General features: G+C 45.3%; 1 protein-coding gene across 1 annotated transcript in view; it reads right to left on the bottom strand.

Moving 5' to 3' along the window:
• Positions 1–1176: 1176 nt before the first annotated feature.
• PPP1R1B (protein phosphatase 1 regulatory inhibitor subunit 1B) overlaps positions 1177–23454 on the bottom strand; it is a 50356-nt gene continuing 28078 nt past the window's right edge. The window contains exons 5-9 of the mRNA XM_081837062.1: positions 15703–15876; positions 11172–11222; positions 8763–8834; positions 4516–4659; positions 1177–2096 (exon numbers count right to left, since the gene is read on the bottom strand). Of these exons, the coding sequence (XP_081693188.1) occupies positions 1993–2096; positions 4516–4659; positions 8763–8834; positions 11172–11222; positions 15703–15876 (545 nt within the window). The 3' untranslated portion in view covers positions 1177–1992. The remainder of the gene's footprint in view (positions 2097–4515; positions 4660–8762; positions 8835–11171; positions 11223–15702; positions 15877–23454) is intronic.

The following is a 23454-nucleotide window of genomic DNA, read 5'->3' as shown; positions in this document are numbered from 1 at the left end:
AGCATTATTTCTGGGTTAGCGGAGTCTGTAACCTGAAGCGTATGTAACCTGAAGCGTATGTAACCCGAGGTACCACTGTACAGGCGCTTTCATGCCAGGAGAGGTGATTTGAATCTAGTTCTCAAATAAGGTGTGCATGATTGTACCAGACACAAGCAAGCAGCAGGCTTAGCTTTCAAGTTTAATACGTACATAATAGGTATCGTTGGAGGAGTGTACAGGCAGCCACCGTGATCTTACCTCACCCCATCAAAAACTCGGACTATTTATATGTAAGGATCTCTTACGCAGACTGTGAAGGGAGGTTGTAAATGATCCATCAGCCCTGTCAACTGTTGCTGATTGAGGGCCTCTCCAATTTACCTGTTTGTAAGCATCCTGAGTTGCTTGAATAAAGCTTACCCAGAAGTTAGATTATATCCGATCTTTATTGAGCGTTGATGTTTATTGGGCCACAAGGAAGTTACACAACAAAGAGTATTGTCCTACATCCTGGTTTGTGGGGCACTTACATACCTTTCCATCACTGTTTAAGGCATTTCCTCATCAATTTCCAAACAGTAAAAAGTTGAGATTCTTTTCAAAAGCAGATTTATTGTGCACAGGGTGACCGAGCCCTTTAATCCATTTTAATTGCGTACACCTGAATTTCCGACATCGGCTTGAATTCCTCCCACAAAATAAGTAGAGGCTGTCTTGGAAGCACAAGTGTTAAGTAGCCTTTGAATTTCTTTCCTGCAGAAAAACCCCACAAAATTCCAGACCACAAGAGTTTTAGCTGGTCTGCCTTTTGGCAGCAAGAGTTACTGTTTTAAGGGAGATGCAGAGACTCGGAGTATCCTAGTCATAGCTGTCAACGTTTCCCTTTTTCAAAGGGAAATTCCCTTATTCCGAATAGGATTCCTCACAAGAAAAGGGAAAAGTTGACAGCTATGGTCCTAGTCCACCCATTGGGAGTCATTGGGAATTAAGCCTTTTACCTCCCGAACCCTGTCCTCCTGTCCATGAATCATGGCTCATGCACTTAGGGTTGATTTGCAAAAGATAAAACGCTTCCTGCTGTTATGAAACCCTTTCCTTCTTTCATGCTTGGCTGATGCAGTGAAGGAAAGAGCTGGCTTACTCAGGGCTGGTGACCATCCCCCCCACCCCTCCATAAAACACTCTTCAAACATCTTGTTTATTTACAAAGCTTTAATAGAGCAGAGAGGCACATGGAAAGGCATTGCCCAATACACAGGTGGCGGAGTAAGGGTCTAAGAGCATAGGGAGGGAGGGAGAGCAGTTTCAACTATACAAAATGATTAGATTTTAATTTGCAGATTCCAGAGAGATGAATGGGGCATTGGGGAGGCAGGAGAGAGAGAGAGAGAGAGAGAGAGAGAGAGAGAGATGGTGGCAGGGATTCAGAAGTGAATTAATTGTAGATATCCCCTCCAGCTTATCAGTTCGAATTCAGCTGTGAGTTGTACATTTTCAAACTTGGATTTCTGAGAATCTAACGATGGTCTTCAGGCTAGCTACCTGGTTATTTTCACTGGTCTCAGATACTAGTTTTAGATTTTCAGATCTGGATGGGTGAAAAGATGTTAAGAACCGCCATGCTGGATTACACCAAACGAGCAGCCCTGTGGACAACGACAGCTCTTATGCACACCCCCCCAAACCCCGGAACCTCACAAGCAAAGGCACAGTAAAGATAGCCACCCTCTTGTCACTTGTGCCCAGCCTCTGGCCGTCAGAAAGATGATATATTCCTTCTGAATGTGGAGGTTTGGATACCAGCGACTGTGGCTCCCCCTACCCCCACTTCCTTTTCCCTTGTGCTAAATAATTCACAGAACACAAACCAAACACTGCGAAATGAAAGACAAATCTGGAACAGAAAAGAGAAGATAGTTGTTAAAAGGAAATAACCCAATCCATCTTGGTGAAAAAGGAGAGTTTTCCATCAGTGGGACAGCTCCCGACTCTACCCCTTCACTGCTTGCGCTAGGTGGTGGTGTGGATAGGGGGTGGGGAGGAACGGTTTTCGGCGCTAAGAGCGCAGGGAGGTCTCTCTTCCCAGCTGGAGCGACTTAGTTCCATAACATGATCTACAGAAGGAGAGGAAAAACATAAGCATTGGGGGGGGGGGAGTTCTCAATGTGTAGGGCATCTACATGACAAAACTTTACACCAGTTTCAAATCACTTTAAAGATGGTTTTCCCTCTGGCAGCCATCATTTGTGAAGGTGCTGACATTTCCATGTAAGAAGCCTGTTGCTCTTTCCTATGGCTCCTATTCCCAGGGTTTCCTGCTGAATGGCTGTGACCGTCAAAACTGGTTCTAAACTAACTTGAAAAGAAGTAATCTTCGCTTGTAAAATCCAAAGCAAGAAGAAGAGTTTGGATTTGATATCCTGCTTTATCACTACCCTACGGAGTCTCAAAGTAACTAACAATCTCCTTTCCCTTCCTTCCCCACAACAAACACTCTGTGAGCTGAGTGGGGCTGAGAGACTTCAGAGAAGTGTGACTAGCCCAAAGTCACCCAGCAGCTGCATGTGGACAAGCGGGGAATTGAACCTGGTTCACCAGATTATGAGTCCACTGCTCTTAACCACTACACCACACTGGCTCTCAAGGAGGGGATGAGATGGTTGTCACAGTTAGGGAATTAAGAAGGCATCAAGTTCCGTTCCACCTTTTATCAGTCACGTGCAGGACTCCTTCTGTTCTGCATTCGGCTTCTGACGAAGCCTACATTGTTCATCTCACTGTGGTTGAACTTTTCATAATTGCATTATCATTATGTTATTCTGCACCAATCATTTCAATGCAAAGGAAAGTCAGTGCAAAGCGGATAGGGGAAACATGACTTATTACACAATCATTCTATATTGTTTGTAGGCTGAAAACAACAACAGTGAATAATGATCATATTCACTGGATTAATTTCTGTTCTGGACATGGGACATCACCCAGACCACATCACCACCACCACCACCACCAATTTGTTTTTTGCACCCTGTCCATCTGACCGCACTGCTGGACGAATCAGGTATTTCATCAGGTGCCTGGTAGACCAGCTGATTGCAGCCAGGCAAGGGGAGATGCTAGGCACCAAAGGTGGTACCCGGACATCTCCATTCAGCCGCAAAGGGCTGGTTGCCAGTTGCAAAACGCGAGTGGCGCCTGGCTAATTTCGAATGCAGACCAAGACCCTTGAAAATCAGGTAGTTCTAGACCAGCCAGGTAAGGCAACTTTTTAGCTATATAGGGAAACTGAGGGCGAGGAAGCCATTTCTGCTGGTGGTGGGTTGGTGGGGGGCTCTGTAGGGCCCAAATGAGAGAGATAAATACTCTTAGTCATAAATAGATCATTCACTTCCCAGCCATGATCTTAAACCAGAGGCAGTGTGGAATATACAATATAGAGCACTGGGCTTGGACCAGGGCAATCAGGGTTCAAATCACTACAGTCATACCTCGGGATGAATACGCTTCAGGTTAGGCAAATTTGGGTTGTGCTCCATGGCGACCCGGAAGTAATGGAGCGCGTTACTTCCGGGTTTCGCTGCGCGCGCATGCACAGACCGTCAAAATGACGTCACGCACATGTGCAGAAGCGCCGAAACGTGACCCACGCACGCGCAGACGTGCGGACACGGGTTACGTTCACTTCGGGATGCGAACAGGGCTCCAGAACGGATCCCGTTCGCATCCCGAGGTACCACTGTATTCTGATGTGAAACTCATGGGGGGAGGAAGGCTTGAGTCAGTCATTATCTTTCATGTTTCACATCACAGAGCATAATCTCATGTACCACAGCAGATTCTTGAAGAGGTCCCAGTTTGAGAGATGGTGGTGACACAATATTAAACCAGCATTATACTTATCCTTTGTGTTGTAAAGTGAACTTAAAATAGTTCATAGAAGGCCCAGAGATGGAAAGAAGATAAAGTCCCGACCAGAGAAGAATGGCAGATTAAGTTTATGGATTCTGCCGAAATGGCAAAAATGACCAGAAGAATCAGAAATCAGGAAGACCAAAATTTTAGTAAGGGATGGGAGAAATTTATAATTTATCTTAAAAACCATTGTAAACAGCTAAAATCATTAGTAGGATTGGAATAACACTTGTAGTTCAATGGTGAATTTTGGACATAATGGAGATGTAAAAGATTTGTATTATTATAAAAAATGCAGGAGGAAATGATTTACAACAGGACTCACTGAGGGGAGGAGGAAAGTCCAGGAGATTCTTTGGAATCTTTTTTTGATGCTGGATATGTGATTGTAAAACTTTAATATGAAAAACCAAGTAAATAATTTTTTCTGCCCATGGATCAGCCCCTTACTCAGCCTTATTCAGGGTTCTTGTGAGGCAAACAGGCAAAACATACATTTTTTTTAAAAAAACCTTTTGCAACACTAGGAATGCAACAACATGTTAAAAGCCAAGGACTAAGCTAGGTGCTCTGCTGATTAGCAACCACCAGAGACAGAGCTCCTTTGTTCAGGTACATTACCTGTTAGTGGTGGGTCTCCCTGCTCCGGTCCCACCTCTGTCTCCTGGTTCTGCTGGTCCTGGGCTTCGCCTTCAGCACCTTCTGGTTGCTCAGATTCATTGGGGACTTCCTCTACGGATCCAGCAAAGGATACTTTCTGCCCACCTGACGGGAACAAGCGTCACGCTGACGAGCAAGAAGTGACAAAACATCTTTTGCCCTGCAAGCATCCTTTAGAGCAGGGATGGCTAACCCTCAGCTTGTGGCCTGAAGGCGCCACCGCCACATTGGCGGACGTGGCCAGAAAATGGTTGGAAGAGCAGGGAGAGAGATTCTCCTCTCCACAGCAGCACTGGGATGTTTCCCTGATGCTCATCCCGGTACTACTGGAGCCTTGGCCTAACAGCTTTGGCCAGATCAGGTGCGGGGGAATTGTTTGGAGGCTGAATGTTATGTACTGAAGTTCTCACCCTGGGCCAGCAGGGGGATACTGTAGATAGTTATGCAAATAAGGGATCGAAAGTGACGTTCAGTGATTGGATAGTTTTAGAAAATTGCTACAGTTACGTTGTACTGGAGCTCTATATAAGCAGGCTGACTGAACCCTTCAGTTCAGTTCTGTTCTGGCCTGTAAATAAACAAGAGCTGTTTGAAGAATTGCTATGTCGTCTGATATGTTCACCCACAACTTAACACTGAACACATAGCTATATGCAGCAGAGATCAAACGAGGGCATTCACACCTCACTGCAAGTTAATTCTGGGATCAAATACCCCTTCCATTTAAGAGAAAGGGAACTTAAAAGTTACTCGTGTGCCATGGAAAAACGTGGAAATTCTAAGGAGCCTCAGTTTTCAATACATCCCATATTGTTTAGAGCCCCATATAGATACACCAGCACAGGTACCTTAACTTGCAATTTCCATCCTTTCTGGTGTAGAAGACACTCAGTAATTATGTTAAATATTTAAACCAGTGGTGGACCTTTGGGTCTGACACTTCAGCAGCGCCCTGTACAACATCAAAATTTGGCACCTCCTGCCTCTCGCCTTCCATTCTAAATCATTGTTGCAAGGCCCCTGTGCCCCCCCCCAAGCTCTGCACCCAGTGCTACCAAACCGATTGTGCCCCTCATCTGCCTCAGCTTAAATTGAAGGGTTAAAAAACCCCTCTAGAATTTATTTCGTTTATTGAAAAGAATATTCGCTGAATTCCATTAAGCCCCCTCTGGTGGTGGGAGTGGGAGCAGGGAGTGGGACACACCCCATAATACATAAGAATTATACTGCCATTTAAGATGTCAAAATAACTTTGCAATTATTATCTTAGTAATATTTACATCAGCCCTCTAAAGGAGGCCATTTTTATAATTATCTCAACATTATCCCTGCTTTTGCCGTAATGGACTGTATTTTAGTCCTGATACGGTTCTTCAACCATGGAACAAACTATGATGAAGATAATGACCTGGCTCAATGGGTTCCGAACAATACCAGACCTCGCATGCAGTCTATTGCTGTTATCACTCTATAAGCGCCTAAAGCTAAGAATGAATAGCTTGCAATAACCGTATAAAGTGCCTTAATAATAATAATAGTAATAGTAATAATAATGATTTATTATTTATACCCCACCCATCTGGCTGGGTTTCCACAGCCACTCTGGGCGGCTTCCAACAGAATATTAAAATACAGTAATCCATCAAACATAAAAAGCTTCCCTAAACAGGGCTTCCTTCAGATGTCTTCTAAAAGTCTTTAGAACACATACCCCCCCCCCCCCCCCCGGAATCATGGAAACTGTGTTTTGTTGAGGATGCTGGGAACTGTAGCTCTGTGAGGGGCAAACTACAGTTTCCAGGGTTCTTTGAGGGAAAGCCACGTGCCTTAAATGTATGGGGCCCAAATCCACTGCTGAGATCCCAGATTGCAAACAGGGCAGAGATCTCAAAATAAGTTGCAGCGGGAATCACTGGGGGGCGGGGGGGGGGGGAGCCAGAGACTGCAAATCCCATTCAATCATGGCAGCTTCCCTTTTTCTAACACACACACTCCTCTCACACACATATGCAGCAGAAATTCACTCACAAACACACCCAGACTCGTGCTGAAGCATTTTGCACACACCAAAACAAGCACAGCAGCTCCATTCCTCCCACCCACCGTCTTCCACAGCAGCCTCCTCCTCGGCGATGGCCATTTTTCTTCTGGGAAGCAAGCTCCCTCTGGGAAGAGCCAGTGTTTGGCAACGAGCAATGTTTTGAACAACTCACTCTTAGTTAAATGACTGATTAGAATGGGAATTCTGAAACCTCACGGTTCCAGATTTATACACAGCAGATTTTGACCAGCAGAAGGAAGATCCTTGAAACAGGCACAAGTTTTCAACATAATGGAAACAGCCCCAAATGGGTAAATGTAAGGTATGCTTTGACTGTTTATAATAATAATAATAATAATAATAATAATAATAATAATAATAATAATGGCAGGGAACATGGGATGCCTGAACCTGAACGCAAAATGTGTGAACTGCTCTAATTCAGCCATTCTTCTCCAGGATTTTCTGAAATGTCACCCTATTATGCTGCCCTCAACCCACCCAAGGCATATTCTTTATGCCAAATTTCACGCGGATAGGACAAAACTTCATTTCATGAAGCTTTGCCGTGACAGAATGGAAAAAAAGTCAACTGCCTTCACTGTTAAGTCATGTATGTATATAATATTTAACCTGCTTGCTGATCAAACATCTTTAATAGTCTCTGTGTCTGAAGGCTCTCTAGGCAACTGAGAAGCCTTACACATTGCAGTAGAGAGGGAAATCTCTGTCTTTCACAGACTGATCTCTGAAGACCGGAGCAGGCCACTTCAAATGGCTTGGTGGGCCTCATCCTGCCCACTGTCCATCATCCCCAGTAGTATCCTAGAGGAGAGCACTAGGATCCAGCGAGGGCACACCACAAGCCTATAAAACTCTTCTTCCCCAAGTATATAAGCAATGAAACCTTGACGTTCAGGGCTGGCAGCTATCCCTGACAGTTAACTCTTGGCAACTATATGGTGCAGCAGAGGATTCTGGGAAAGGAAAAAAAGGGCTCGTTTCTAAGCCCTCAACAATGGTAAAAGGTTCCTGTTCAAAGGGACTGTTGTGGAGAAGAGACATGCCACAACATTTTATTGAGATTCCTCTTCTGTACCCACAGAATATGTTACAGATCTGCCTATGATTCTGTTTCCATGGAGACCGTGGCTGGAGAAGGACAAGAGTTCCTACAGGCAGCTGACAGTGATAAGGCAGAGAGAGAGTTGCCCACCACTGCCATTGTTCCCAGCTTTCAAAAGTTTTTTTTTGAGAGCATCAGAATCCTGCATAATCTTCTCGTGCATAGCCAGCTGTGCCCGCTTCTTGAGCTATCTGATTTGGCCACGGTGATGCACGACTTAAGTTACATGCCATTTGGATTACTGTAACGCACTCTTTGTGGGGCAGCCTTTGGAAAGTGCTCAGAAACTTCAGCTGGCTCAAAGAGCTGCAGCCAGATTGTTTACCTGGGCTCGTCGTACACAGCGTACAACTCCCTTGTGACAACAGCTCCACCGGCTACCTGTCGGTTTCCAGGCACAATTCAAAATGCTGGTTGTGACCTATAAAGCCCTACAGAGCTTCAGTCCAAGCTATCTGAAGGACTCTATTCCCTCAGATGAACCTGGCTGGGTTTTGAGATCTTCAGGGGAGACCCTTCTCTTGCTCCTGCCACCTCACAGGGGCGCTTGGCAGAGACGCGGGAGACGGCCTTCTTGGTGGCAGCTCCCAGGCTTTGGAACTCCCTTCCTAGAGAAACTAGACTGGCTCCTTCCTTGTTGTCCTTGTGCCAGCAGGTGAAGACTTTCTTTTTCCAACAGGCTTTGGGGAACTGACTGCTTTGAATGAAAGGGCTGGTGCCGTGCTGTTTTAATTGTAATTATCCGTATGGTTTTAACAGGTTTTATATATTACATAGTTTTAATATATCAATGTTTAATTGTATTTTAATGATTTCCCCCCTATGCTTTTAGTGGTTCTTATTTTTATCTGTAAGCTATTTTGAGTTCCGTCAGGGGAAAAGGTGGGGTGGTAACAACAACAACAACAACAAAGTATGCACCCCGTGGGCAATGATGCTGCTGCCATGCCATCTTTAATGCTCAAAAGCTTTTTGCCTTCGTCCATATATCCCGAGTGATAAATCCCACTTAAGCCCTGCAGTTGTCACACACACATTTACCTTTCCGTTTCTGTGATTTGGAGAGTGCAGGATAGATAGGATGCTCAGATTCTTTGGGCTTGTTTTCCAAGACTTCTCAGGCAGCCGCGATGGTGATTGAAGAGGAAAAAGGAGAGAGAAAATATCACTACCCACAAATGCCCCATTGTGTGCGTTTGAGCTTGTATGTTGTCTCCTCTGCCTGTGTGCTTCTTTCGCTAGTCTGAAGACCACGTACATGTGCGTTCCAATGAAACATGATGCAGCCTTCTTGTTGTGTCTTGGATTAAATCTGGAAGCACCCAGCAGCAACGTTATCAGGCAGAATAACAGAGGCTGCAGCATCTTTGTGATTCAGCTGGTTTTATAGCAACACAATCTTCTCCAAGGGTGCTTCCAGATATACATTTATTGTGGGATCAGTGCTCCTCACACATGCAAGTTGTTGGCTGTTGTTTTTTTGCAGCAATCTCTCAACAATCTTTCGCAGTATTAAGCCTGTATCTGGAAGGACCATAAGCAACAGCCAGCATTGCCAAATGCACACCGAACAGTGAGAAGGTGGCACATATACACACAAACATATGGACCAATGTACAATCTGGGAGCACTTGATATTGTAGCTTTGCGGAAGCTAAGGTCAGTGCTGTGATGGAGCCCCCATGCACGCTGCTCTGTGCTTTCAAAGAGAAAGCAGGCGGTCGATGTCAAAAACACCGAGAGTATATGCACAGATCATTTAGTGATGGAGGGGGGAAAGCAAATTATTAAGAGCCAAGGATAACAGAAGTAAATTAACATGCCACGCCCACACAATTCCCAGTGAATGCAATACATGTGTGGAAAGCAGCAATCTAGCATTCTATCAAAGTGCTGACATCTAAGATGCGGATCAGAAGGAGATATATTTGGACACATAATACAGCTTCAGCCAGACTGTACCACTTTCAGAGTACAGATGGGAAATGCATGTAAGAGTACTACCATATATAGTCATGGAGAAGTGGATGTTACATTTTTCTATGTGGGTTTGGGATTTTTTGGGGGGTATGTGAAACATTAAAGCACACCATTCCTGAGCTGCATCTAAGGGGTGTATAATCTTGGGATAGATATATCTGCTGATTGAGCGGCTCAGCTCTTCGACATTCTTCTCCCTTGCCACTCCTGCTGGGCTCCTGTCCCTATGAACCTGGGACATTAATAACACCCAAGAGATCTCCTCTCTTCCCTGCCTCAGCTATCTGTGTCAGCTGGGAGCTGAGTGGTAGGGAAAGTGGCAGGGCAGTATGAAGGTAGATGGAGACTACGGGGGGTATGATGAATACGTGTGTGGCGCAGTGCTGCTTCTGGTGTGGAGAGATAAACCCAGGAAAAGCTTCCCATCCTTCTCACACCATGGCACAAAGGCGTGCCAATTTTTCGGCCCTTCCTCCTCGCCTCGCCCTCACTCTGGATGCTTTGCGTACTTGGGTCGCATGCAATGTTGTCATTTCTACTGTGGCTATGGTGGTAAAGAGATTTTTTGGGGGCGGGGGGGGGGGAGAGAATACCAATACAGGTCCTTGCCAAGGGCACAAGGGACCCTAGGTATGCCTCTGCATGGAATGCTATATACATCTTGCATATTCAATTTGTAAGTTTAAAACACTTGATGTAGATTTGGCACCTCCTGAATTTCCCTTGTAAGACCGCAGGCATTCCTTGCTTGTTCCAAGTTATGAAAAGGTTGATAAAATAATTGGTTAAAACCAACTGAAAATTGGTTAAAATTGTGTGAGCCAACTTTCTGACCTGATGCCATCTTTACCGGAAGTCTCCTTACTTGTTCGCTATTTAACCAGAGCTCTCATAAGTTCCGATTAAGGCAAAATTAAGAAAAAAAGAAAAGAAAAAAAAGATGTGAATGTTAGAATGATGTTGGACAGAAATTAAGTGGTTCCCAGCTGTAATGTAAAGGTTGAGAAAAAAGATATAATAAGTTATAATAAGGATTTGCTGAATTAATAATTTGAATTGGAATACGAAAAGGGGAGGTGTGAGGAGGTCTGGGAAATGAGTTAAAAGAAAATAAGCAATTGAAATTTTATCTGTTTTTAATTGTTTTTAGTTTTGTATTTTTGTATTTGTGTTATTTTTTGTTCTTTTTTTGTTTCTGTACCATTTTTGAAATACGAATAAATATTATATTTTTTAAAAAAGGAAAATAAAAGATGGGCAGAGCCTCCTGTAACTTTCACAATAGTCTGCAAGACTATTTGGCACATGCAGTTTCTCATGAAAGGGTAAGAGAATCCCTCTTTTGCACAACTGCAAAGCCCACAGGGCTGTTTGACTTTGGACAGCTCCAGTGCTGATTGCTCTGATTATGTAACTCTCGGATAGATTGCTAGGATGCAGATCTGCCATGAGAGGAAGCTGTTTTCTTACCAGTGCATTGCCTGAGCAAGGCTGCCTTGGAAGCTGGGCCCAACTGGGATGCTGTAACAGGCAATAAAGAAATATGAGTTGGGAAAGGAAGACATGGTCAAAACATCTTTCCTTTTTCCTTTTACTAACTTATTTATTGATACTTATTCAGAGATATACAAAAACACAAATCCATTACAAGGTATATTTTTTATAATACACTAAGATAAAATAGCTACTTAGCCAAAAAAAGAACAAAGTCAGAAAGAATAAAAGACAAGATCAGGAGAGAACTGAAGAAAAGAAAAAGGGAAAGAAAGGAAAAACTAAAGAAAGACAGAAAGGAGTCAAAAGACTCCCAGGTCTCTGTCCTGCAGCAACATATAATATCCATTCCTTAAAATCCAACCATTCTATCATCTGCAAACCAGTCTTTTTTCAATCTTCAAATCCAGATATTACAAGTTCGTTTTCTTTTCTCGCACAAAAAGCCCATACGAAATTTCTGGTGCTTAACAGATGCCAGTAATGATTTTTCTCTGATTAAACATGTTAACTTTGCCATCTCAGCCAGACCCAAAAACACCATTGCCTTTTCAATGCCCTGTACACACTGCTGGCGCTACACGAAAAAATAATTGTGCGGCAGCATTTTGAAAAGAAAAGAAAAAAGAAACCAAGTTTCCACTCCCTGTGGTTGCCCAGACTGATGCTGTCAACACATCACTGGCACAGAACACAGTTAGGTGGTTCTTTCGCCCTTTATTCAGGTTGCAGCTAGTTTGGGCAGGGGGAACACATCCAGCACAGTATTTCACAAGATGTTGCAGGAAATATGAATTGTGGCTAATGTTATATGTACGCCAGTTCCCAAACTTAGGATGGGCATAGCTGTCAACTTACAGATTTGAAAATAAGGGACCAGCAGCCTTGAAAATAAGGGACCAGCAGCCAAAATAAGGGACCTGCAGCCTCACCTGTTCCAGGCACTCCAGTCTTCCTGTCCTCCTGCAGTCTGGTCAAACTCATGCTGGTAGCTTTGAGAACACTGTCCAACCAACTTTGTAACCAGAGGTTCAACTGAATAGAATCTGAATCACATGCACCACAAGGCCTATGCAGCCTCAACTTAAGATGGCTCCCTGGCCTGGCTTTGCATTGCAAAGTTTGCAGCAGCACGTGCAACAAAATGGTGTCCAGCATTCAAAAACCTCCTCAGCTTGCATTAACTAGCCACACACAAGGCATGCAAGCTCCACCCCCCCGTCGTTCTTAGACTTCTTATTGGGTGAGCAACACAGCCAAGCAACACAGTTGGAGCCTCCCTCCTCCCTGGCCGGCAGGGAGGGAGGGAGAGGAGGTGCTTTCTTTGAAATTTAAGGGACATCATTTAAGGGACATTTAAGGGACATCTATCAATAAGGGACAGCAGCGGGACATGGCGCTGGAATAAGGGACTGTCCCTTCAAATAAGGGACACTTGACAGCTATGTGGATGGGAGCCCACTAGACGCAGAGTAAATGTGTGTGTGTAGACACAGCCTGAGAGCCAGCGTGTGATCACAAAGCTCCCGCTAGGATCTTATAAACCCCAGCCACATCCACGTACCAACTTGGCACCGTCCTCCTCTTTGCTTTCCCCCTGCCTTCCCTCTGCAGTTTGAAAGAGGCTCCATGTGGCCACAATTTTGTGAAGATCTGAAATCCACAGAAGCCTGCTTTTTTAAAAAAAACTGCCGGACACCTAGCAACTACCCCCCCAAAAAAAACTCCAGACCTTTTGCTCTTATATAGCAAGAGGGAGTGAATTTGTGGACAGAAGGGTCTGGAGGCGGGAGAGAGAAAGATGCCTTGTATAGATGCCACCTCTCCCATCTCACAGCTCTTTCCTGCTGAGGAAGATGGTTTCCTAGGAGACTAGCAGCTTCTCCCCATACTGGGGGTAAGGAGCTTGTGTGTGTGTGTGTGTGTGTGTGTGTGGGAGAGAGAGAGAGAGAGAGAGAGAGAGAGTTGGGAGGGGAGGAGGAGGAGGAACCATTTACAGGTTTCTCCCTGACAGCAGAGGTGCTAAATGAAGGGAAATGTATTCAGTACATGCAGCGAACCCCCCAGCGAGTGGGATACATGGCGAACAGCGGGAGAAAGCCCTTTAAATAGAAGAGCATCGCCATGGAAACAGCCCACCTGTTTGAGAACGACTTGACCTCGAGAAACAGCCCCTCCCTGCTCTCTAGAGCACCCTTTGAGCTATCACCTCAGGCTGAAGCAAATGCATTTTATGGTGGGGGGGGGCAGCGGAAATGGGGAGAAGTCAGGGGAAGGAATTCTATCTTTCAACCAAGACTTGGGAGTAGGGGAGGATAAATGCCAAAGCGGAGAATTATAATTTGATCATTGTTTTTGACGTGGAGTGAAAAAAAATGTCTGAAACAATAGTTCGGAATTTAGCAAAATTATAGGGTTGCCAAAACTTGCAAAACTTTTTTTTTGTTAAATAGCAGTGCCATTATGATGGCAGAAGCCAATTTCTTGATTAAGAACTTCCAAGGGGACTGTTTAGACTGTTGCAGCAAAAAACAACAAGCCAAGAGCCCCAAAGGCTGCTGAATTCAGTATGGCATAAGCCTTCAAGCAAATGCCACAATAAATGCATTAGTCTTTAAGGTGACACAAGACTCTTTGGTGTTTCTGATTAAGAACAGCGCTGCTTCACTGGATTAGACATGGCGTATCTGCAGCACAGATAGCCAGATGTCCCTGAGCGGCTGGGGCAATCACTTGCTATTTCCCCCCAACAACCTGCAGAGGTATACAGTAGTACCTCGGGTTACATACGCTTCAGGTTACAGACTCCACTAACCCAGAAATAGTACCTCGGGTTAAGAACTTTGCTTCAGGATGAGAACAGAAATTGTGCTCCAGCGGCACGGCGGTAGCAGGAGGCCCCATTAGCTAAAGTGGTGCTTCAGGTTAAGAACAGTTTCAGGTTAAGAACGGACCTCCGGAACGAATTAAGTACTTAACCAGAGGTACCACTGTACTGCTTTGAATTGTGGAGGTTCCATTTGGCTTGTCATGGCTACTAGACCTGCCCCCTAGGAATATATCCTATCCTTTTAAGAGCAACCCACAGTGAAGGCAAGTGCTAAACAATTTGGCAATGAATGGAAGAACTATGCATTTTTTAGAAGAGGCAGGCAGTATGCATGCAGTTCCACAAAAAGCCAAGTTTTGGGTTGAAGAAACCCAAATGATGAATTTCAAATTCACTTTGCTGATGATGGCCTTGATCCAGGTAAGTGAGTCATGACTGAGCAGCGGAACCCAAGTGAGTCATGGCTAATTCATTCCCCCAGTTGCAGGGGGACTGCGATGACTAACCTCAGATGTATTGGGGACGATGTATATTTTCAGGTCTGTGCTGGTTATCTTTGCATATTTAATTCTACATGCAAAATTTAGCTTTTTAACAAACTGGGAAATGCTTGGCAAGGAGCAGGTGGGAGGCGAAGTCATAGGGCATGGGTCCACATTTGCACCCATAAGGCTAGGCAGTTAAGATCTAGACTTGAATTACAAATAGACAGTAGGAGCAAGACTGAATTCTAGGAAGATGGAGCAACATAAATTTGAGCTTCCAGTAGATTCTCCCTTTATTTTTGTGGAGTGGGTTCTCCTGCTGCAACCACGAAGGCATGCTAGAGAGAAGAGAAGAGAAGAGAAGAGAAGAGAAGAGAAGAGAAGAGAAGAGAAGAGAAGAGAAGAGAAGAGAAGAGGAAAACATGGAAGCTGGAGTGGACAGCTCATCCCTCTCTGTATCCCAGCAGCACTGACATCCGTGTTTGTTGCAGATGAAAGCTGGGCTGCTTCCTGTTGCCAGTAGCAGTGCAGGCAGAGAGTGGGGAAGTATTCATCTATTTTAGGCTTGGAAAACGATTTGCTATTAAGCTGGCCCTTCCATACTCCACTTGCGGGCTTCCTGGAAGCATGTGGCTTGAAACAGGATGCTGGACTAGCTAGATGGGCCTTGAGTCTGAAGGGTTGTTATATTTACATTTACATTTTACATAATATTTACATTTCCTATGGAACATAATCTAGGCATATCCTTTTCTCTGCTGTGGTTTCGGATGAATGATTGAACTTTCCTTTCCTTTGCTATGGTGCTTAGACTCAAGGCAGCACAAAACAATTTTCTGCAATTCCCAGAAAATACTCTCCCCTGGTTTTGGTGTGGGTTCCTACAGTGTAATGTGTTTTATTATTCCTTTCTCCTTTTCTTTCCCTTCCCTATCCATTCATACTATACTGACCAAAGAGGGAAAATGCAACGACGGTGTTAAGATGGTGCTGCGCATGTAATAACTTTAATAAACCAACACAATGGCTTCAGAACAAATAGACATGTGACTCATCCACTGTAGGAGCTACCTAGAAGCTGCCAGGCCCAGCCATGCCAAGCGCAAGATGGGTATTCTCTGCTGCCCCCTGCTGGCACCACAGTCTCCCTCCCCCGCCTCTCGTGTTTCTGCTTACTATTGTCATTGCTTACCCCCAGGCTTGCAAAGGCCGGGCATCTCCCTCACGGTGTCATCTGAATCCTGAGCTTCTTCCTCTTCCTCCTCCTCATCTTCATCTTCCTCGTCCTCCTCAACATCCTCGGGGTAGTCGTCATCCATCCAGGAACTGTTGGATTCCAAATGGCTTTGCGCTAGGCGCTGCACAGCTGTCAAAGATGGAAAATTCGGCAGGTGAGATTTGCTTAGGAGCGCTCAAAGAGAAATGGGAGTTTGGAACTGGAGAACCTCGAATAATGAATTTAACTTCGCTGACACCTTGTGAGTTACTGCTGTCTTGCTCCTGACTCCTGCCTAGAAGCAGCACCACATTAGACTCACAACTGCAGCTAAGGGAGATCCTCTGCGTACATCAACCTCTTTCCCCTAGTCCTCAGTTATCATCCTCTTTCCTTCCTCTTGATCCTTACAAACCCCTCTGGCAACACTCAGCCCATCCAGATTCCAAACCCTGCATGTTTTTTTATTCCTCTCCCCCTCTTGCCCTTTGCCTCTCAGGTCTCCTGCTGTGTTTGGCAACTCTGGAAGATTTCCATCCACTCAAAGCAACCTTCCCCTGCTATCACTTTAAGGATACAGTGGTAACTCGGCTTACAGATGCTTCAAGTTACAGATGTTTCAGGTTACAGACTCCGCTAACCCAGAAATAGTACCTCAGGTTAAGAACTTTGCTTCAGGATGAGAACAGAAATTGCATGGTGGCGGCATGGCAGCAGCGGGAGGCCCCATTAGCTAAAGTGGTACCTCAGGTTAAGAACAGTTTCAGGTTAAGAACTGACCTCCAGAACGAATTAAGTTCTTAACCCGAGGTACCACTGTACCTTGAAATAGCCTATCAATAGTGAGCACCTGAAAAAAACAGACTGAGCAGGCTCACAGCAGGTACCTAGCCACAGTCTCTCCCACCCCAGTGAGATGTATTTTCTATTGAAGGTATATTTTATATATGTATTAGCATGTGCAAATCCATGTACTTGTTCTCTTCTTGGTGCTGAATTTCCTTTTTAAAAACAAAACAAAACAAAACAAAACAACACAATGTGTTAAGTTCCCACCCTAGTAGGAAGTAAAATGTCTGCAGAAACTTTGCATGAATCGCCAGAATTTATTAAAGTGACCTGCAGGGAAACAATTAACATTTTTTAAAAAGGCCAGTGGGTTGAAATAAATGTATGAAATCTAATACATATCACCTGGCTGACCTCACAGAACCATCTGCCTTGGAGTCAATGAGATGGTGAACCTTCGGAGTACGGGTGGAGAGGTCCATGGGAGTGAATTAATAATAATAATAATAATAATAATAATAATAATAATAATAATAATGTCACTTCATGTCATGGTGAAGGTTCTAGCTAGCCTTCTCCCTGACATGCTTATACCCTCCAGCATTTCTCTGATGAAAATAGGGACATCCTATTCAATAATAATAATAATAATAATAATAATAATAATAATAATAATATCATCTATACATCGCCCATCTGACTGGGTTGCCCCAGCCACTCTGAGCGGCTCCCAACATATATTAAAACATAATAAAACATTAAACATTAAAAAACAACTTTCCTATACAGGGCTGCCTTCAGATGTATTCTAAAGGGGGTTGCATAACTCCATAACCTCCAACATTTCTCTGATGAAAATAGGGACGTCCTAAGGAAATGCAGGACATTCCAGCATCAAATCAAAAACTGGTACGGCTTCTGTAAATCCAGGACAGTGGGGTCCTAGGTTGCACAAGCCTAAGATCATGCCTGTTTCTTTGGCAAATCCAGAACTGCACAAGAAGCTGTGGCCATGTTGCTCCATTCCTCCCCACTCTCTACCGAATCCTGTTGCCCAACCTCCCCTCCAGCTTTCTGGGGCCACAGAAGCAGCTTGTTTGCTTCATCTGGCTGGAGGGGAGCAGAGAATGGGGTAAAGGGACTGAGTGGGGATAAGAGCAAGAGAAACCACTGCTGCAGCTTCCACATCTGCAGGTCTGTTAAAACTGACAAACCCCAAAGCAGACATAATCTCATTAATAACCCAGTCTCTCCTCCTACTCTCCCCCTGCTGCCAGAAACATTCACCGTTCCCTGACCCAGGGCACTGCAATGTTCCCTGCCCCCCAGCCAAAATGACCTTACAGTTTTCTCAGAGATACCACGGTGTTATAAATAATTCTATATCTGGCACCTCCACCCTCAGCAGTCAGAATGTCCCTAAACATTCCATGGCAGCTGAAAAGTCCGATCAGCAAGGTTGTTGGTTTTTTTTTTTTACCTTATCCCTTTTTCAATCACAGAATCTCTGAAGGCGATAATTTGAAACACTGCCCACAATAAGAGCACCTTAACATTTGACAGACGAAACTTCGGTTTTGATGGGATCAAAAGAACATCGATGTGCATTTATTTAGAAAAAGAAGAGATTAGTTCTTTGAGAAAGTACAAGCACGCAGGGTAGGGTGGGAATTTTCCCACACCACCTGAACTGGCTTAAAGTTCTATAGAAAAGTTTGCACAAAGGGGGAAAATGGTTTCCTTGTTCAATAAACTTGGCAGGGACCTAGTCCTCAGTGAGGAATGTGATTCGCCTTGTTTGGGGAAGAAAAATAGCCACAAGGGAGGGAGGGAGAGAGAGAGAGAGAGAGAGAGAGAGAGAGAGAGAGAATCTTTTCCTTGTTCAGAAGAGGCTTTTTATTTGGTAGTGTCAACTTTTTCCTCTTCGTACCCTCTTTGCAGACACACCTTCCTTTGCGTTCCTTTACACAAGCCCTGCTGTTTGTTTACCAAAGGTCAAACATACGGTACTTTAGACCAGGGGTAGGCAACCTAAGGCCCATGGGCCGGATGTGGCCCAATCGCCTTCTCAGTCCAGCCCGCGGACATTCCGGAATCAGCGTGTTTTTACATGAGTAGAATGTGTCCTTTTATTTAAAATGCATCTCTGGGTTATTTGTGGGGCCTGCCTGGTGTTTTTACATGAGTAGAATGTGTGCTTTTATTTAAAATGCACCTCTGGGTTATTTGTGGGGCATAGGAATTCATTCATTTCCCCCCAAAAAATATAGTCCAGCCCACCACATGGTCTGAGAGACAGTGGATCAGCCCACAGCTGAAAAAGGTTGCTTGACCCCTGCTTTAGACCTCATCATTCATCAGCTAAGGTTTTGGCAGGGGGGTGGGGGGCTGAAATTGGAAGTTTGCATATATGGTGGAGTTAGGGTGGCTATGTGTCCTAATTTAAAGAGGATAGTCCTCTATTTGAAGGGCTGCCTGATCCCAGTCTGGTTTAAAGGATACGATACGATACGATAATTTTTATTGTCATTGTCCCATACAGAACAACAACATTGAAAAAATCTACATCAGACATTCAAAAACCCACAAGCCTGCTATCCCAGCTATCCCAGTCTGGTTAGCCCCTAAAAACTCTGATACCCCATAATTGAATACAATATACTGACTACTTTACAGTGCGTTTAAAACCAAAATTGCATTTGGATAGAAACTGTTTCTCAGGCGGCTAGTCCTAGTCTTTATAACCCTGTACTTTCTTCTAGAAGGCAGAAACTGAAAGAGATCATTTCCAGGGTACACACTATCCTGCACTATCTCTGCATCTTTCTTATGGCACCTGGAAGCATAGATTTGATCCAAGGTGGGAAGAGTGCACCCAATTATTCTCACCGCAGTCTTTACAACCCTGGACAGCGTTGTTTTTTCCTTGACCCAAACCACACACACAGACCATAAGTTAATACACTCTCAACAGTACAATGGTAAAATGCCATCAACAGGTCCTTTGAGAGATTATTTCTCCAGAGGATTCTAAAGACCCCTAGGAAGGTGGGGAGCAGGAGCGACCTTGAAGTTGCCCATCTGCAGTTAGCAGCTGGACAGCAGCCTGAGCAGCCACACAGGTCACGTGCTCTGTATTCCACACTATGCTGAGATCATAGAATTGCAAAGTTGGAAGGGACCCTGAGGGTCATCCAGCCCAACCCTCTGCAATGCAGGAATCCCAACCAGATTATATATGGCAGCTGGCCATCCAACCTCTACTTAAAAACCTCCAGTGAAGGAGAGTCCACAACCTCCCGAGGGAGGCCCTTCCCCTGTCAAACAGCTCTCACTGCCAGAAAGTTCTTCCTGAATTTTAATTGGAATCTCCTTTCTTGTAACTTGAATCCATCGGTTTGAATCCTACCCTCCGGAGCAGGAGATAACAAGCTTGCTCCAACTTCCATGTGACAGCCCTTGAGATACTGTATTTGAAGGCGGCTATCATATCGCTTCTCAGCAATCCTTCGACTGAAAAGGACAAGGGTGCGTTTAGCCAAGTAGTTTATTTACCCTGACAGTATGGAAATCCACCTGCCATCCTGATGGAGGTTGCTGGGGGTGGAGAGGGATTGTTTTGGTTTTAAAAACCTGTTTATCTGGCCAATGACTGGAGCCCTGGGGCAGGCAGGAGAAGAAGGGCTGTAGGGCAGATCCACACCATCATTTAAAGCCCATTTAAGGTATAATTACCCCCAAATAATTCTGGGAAGTGTAAAGGGTGCTGGGAATTGTAGCTCTGTGAAGGGGAAACTGCAGCTTGCTTGTGGGTCAGAACGTAAGCTTAAGGCTCATGTCGACATCCCAGATTTGTGCATTGTAGGGAAGACTTAGAGTTACTTGTGTTTGTATTAGCCAGGGACAAAGGGCGCATGGAGCTAAGATTACAAGGCCACATCCCTCCACTGACAGCAGGCTTTTGCAAAATCTGCAGAAAGGGTGTTCCCCCACATGACTGTGCTATTGAGGACAGGGGTGACCAAGACTAGATAGAAGCCAGGGCAACATGAGTTCGAAAAGATACCCATGCAAAGCAGAGTGTCCAGATGCGAAAGAAGAAGAAGAAGAGGAGTTTGGATTTGATATCCCGCTTTATCACTACCCGAAGGAGTCTCAAAGCGGCTAACATTCTCCTTTCCCTTCCTTCCCCACAACAAACACTCTGTGAGGTGAGTGGGGCTGAGAGACTTCAAAGAAGTGTGACTAGCCCAAGGTCACCCAGCAGCTGCATGTGGAGGAGTGGAGACGCGAACCCGGTTCCCCAGATTATGAGACTACCGCTCTTAACCACTACACCGCACTGGCTCTCTAGAAAGGGAACAGTTTTGCAGAAGAGGGAACTTCACCAACGTCTGCTTGTCTGGCTGAAATCCCACCTTCTGCACAGCTATGGAAGGTGCAAGGGCCTTGTCCTCTTTTGCATTTGCCCCCAAAGCCTTAAAATAAAGTATGGAGAATCTTAGTTTGCCTAAAAGTATCTTAAGCCTCCTAGAGCAAAATATACATTCAGAGGCTTAGTTTGGTGAGAATCGAGTATGCACTTCTAGAGCTAACGCTAAATAAATTACTTCTGATAACTGAGCCTCCATAGCTGATGGAGGGCCATGAAAATTTGTGTCCTGGGCTTTTTAGACTTGTTTAAAAAGATAAAGGAACCCCTGACCATTAGGTCCAGTCGTGGCCGACTCTGGAGTTGTGGCGCTCATCTCGCTTTATTGGCCAAGGGAGCCAGCGTACAGCTTCCAGGTCATGTGGCCAGCATGACTAAGCCGCTTCTGGCGAACCAGAGCAGCACACGGAAATGCCATTTACCTTCCCGCCGGAGTGGTACCTATTTATCTACTTGCACTTTGAGGTGCTTTCCAACTGCTAGGTTGGCAGGAGCAGGGACTGAGCAACGGGAGATCACCCCACAGCAGGGATTCGAACTGCTGACCTTCTGATCGGCAAGTCCTAGGCTCTGTGGTTTAACCCACAGTGCCACCCGTGTCCCCTATTTAGACTCGTCTACCCATGTGCTATCTGAAAACAAAGGGGTGCATTGGTTGCCAGATATCAATTTCTTTTCAGCTCTCTCCTACCCCACTAGAAACTATAGGATTGATACGGATTGTGGCTAATGCCGTGTGAATGTGGCTTCAAAAATTAAAAGCGCTGGGTGCGGAGGAAGCAGTAATGTGAACATGCCCTTTTCTCTTGTACTCTGGAGAGCACCATGCACAGAAAGACATAAATTCCACTTATAATGCTGTCATTCATGCCCTGGGGAGGCAGGTGGGCTTGCCCTAATTCTGGCTGCCATCCGGGTATTTGCCCTGTAAGCTGTTTAGATGGGGAGAATAATATATGCCACACCTCAAAGGAAGAAAGGGATGTAAACACAGCAGGGAGAGCCAGCCAGGGACCTGGGTCCCGTCAGCAACAGCTTGAGGAATGCTAGTAAGGACAAGCAAGATGCTATATGGCTATACGATACTTTGGGAGGTTGGCAGCATGTTTGATCTACGGCAGTGATGGCCAGACTTGGCCCTCCAGCTGTTTTGAGACTACAATTCCCATCATCCCTGACCACTGGTCCTGTTAGCTAGGGATGATGGGAGTTGGAGTCTCAAAACAGCCAGAGGGCCAAGTTTGGCTATCACTGATCTACGGAATAGCAGGGCAGGGGAGGTGCTTAATCCTTTCTTTTTATGCATTGGTCACCTTTTGCTTTTCATAGAATCGTAGCGCTGCAGAGTTGGGAGGGACGCCGGGGGTCATCTAGTCCAACCCCCTGCAATGCAGGAATCTCCCCCCCCCCCAACATGGGGCTCAAACCCATGGCTCTGGAATGAAGTCTCATGCTCTGAGCTAATCTGCAGGCATTTCCAACTGTGCCCTTGGGGCAGGGGAAGACAGGTGCCTATATCATTTCCCGTCCCCACCACATGAATGGGAAAGCAACCATGGGGAGGAAGGGGGGGTTAGTGGGGAAAATGGCTGGAATGCAAAGGGTTAAGCAGTTCTTCCAACCTAATTCAGGCTTCACAGCTACTTTTAACTATAAAAAAGGGATTAGGGAGCAGTACTGTTAGGTGACTATGTATGGTTCCTAGACACGGCTTTTTCAGGGAAAAAGCGGGTGAGCTCTCCAGCTCCCCACCACCCTGCATTTTATCTCATCATCGTTATGTCTTTTCCATCCCTGCCAAATCAAGGGAGAGCGGACAAGCCTGGCTGTGTGCAAGACTACAGCTCATTACTTCCATCGCAGCCTCAAGATTCCCCCCTACCCGCACCCCAGTTCTCCCTGGGAGGGAAGGAGAGATAAGAGCCCCTTTAAAAGCAGCAGCCATGAAACAATGTAAAAGCTTTAGGTATGTGTGGGAAGGCAATGTGCCAACTCCCCCTCAGAAGATCAAATAGCTTGGGAAGGGGGGAGAAGAAGAAGAGAATTAGAGAAAGACAGGTGCGAACAATAGGTGCGGGGGAGTGATGATGAGAGCAAAGGCTGACGGGAAATGGATGAGTGCAGCACTTTGTGGGGGGCGAGCAACTGGCAGTGAGCATTCCCTGTCGGAGAACAGGAAGGATGTGAAACACACACACACACACACACACACACCCCATTCTGGCATGCGGTTTCTCACATTCTTCTGACAGGCAGCGCATTTCCAGCACCGGGGGCATGTGCACTCCAAACACTGCTCATCTCCAGCCCCCAGCCCCCCAATTCTGGCTTCATCTATCAGCCCAGTCTATTTACTCCTTCGCCTAACACCAGTCAGGTTTGCGGCACCAGCCATCTACAGCTGATGGAGCCACTGCCTGTGAGATGGGAGTTCACCTTCGACCCATGACATGACCCAGGCACCTATCTAAAAACTGCACTGGCTCAAACCAAAGTGAGCTTCTCTT

The sequence above is a fragment of the Podarcis erhardii genome (assembly GCF_964252035.2).
Source record: "Podarcis erhardii genome assembly, chromosome: 13".
NCBI lineage: Eukaryota > Metazoa > Chordata > Lepidosauria > Squamata > Lacertidae > Podarcis > Podarcis erhardii.
This window is presented reverse-complemented; position numbering and strand designations above follow the sequence as displayed.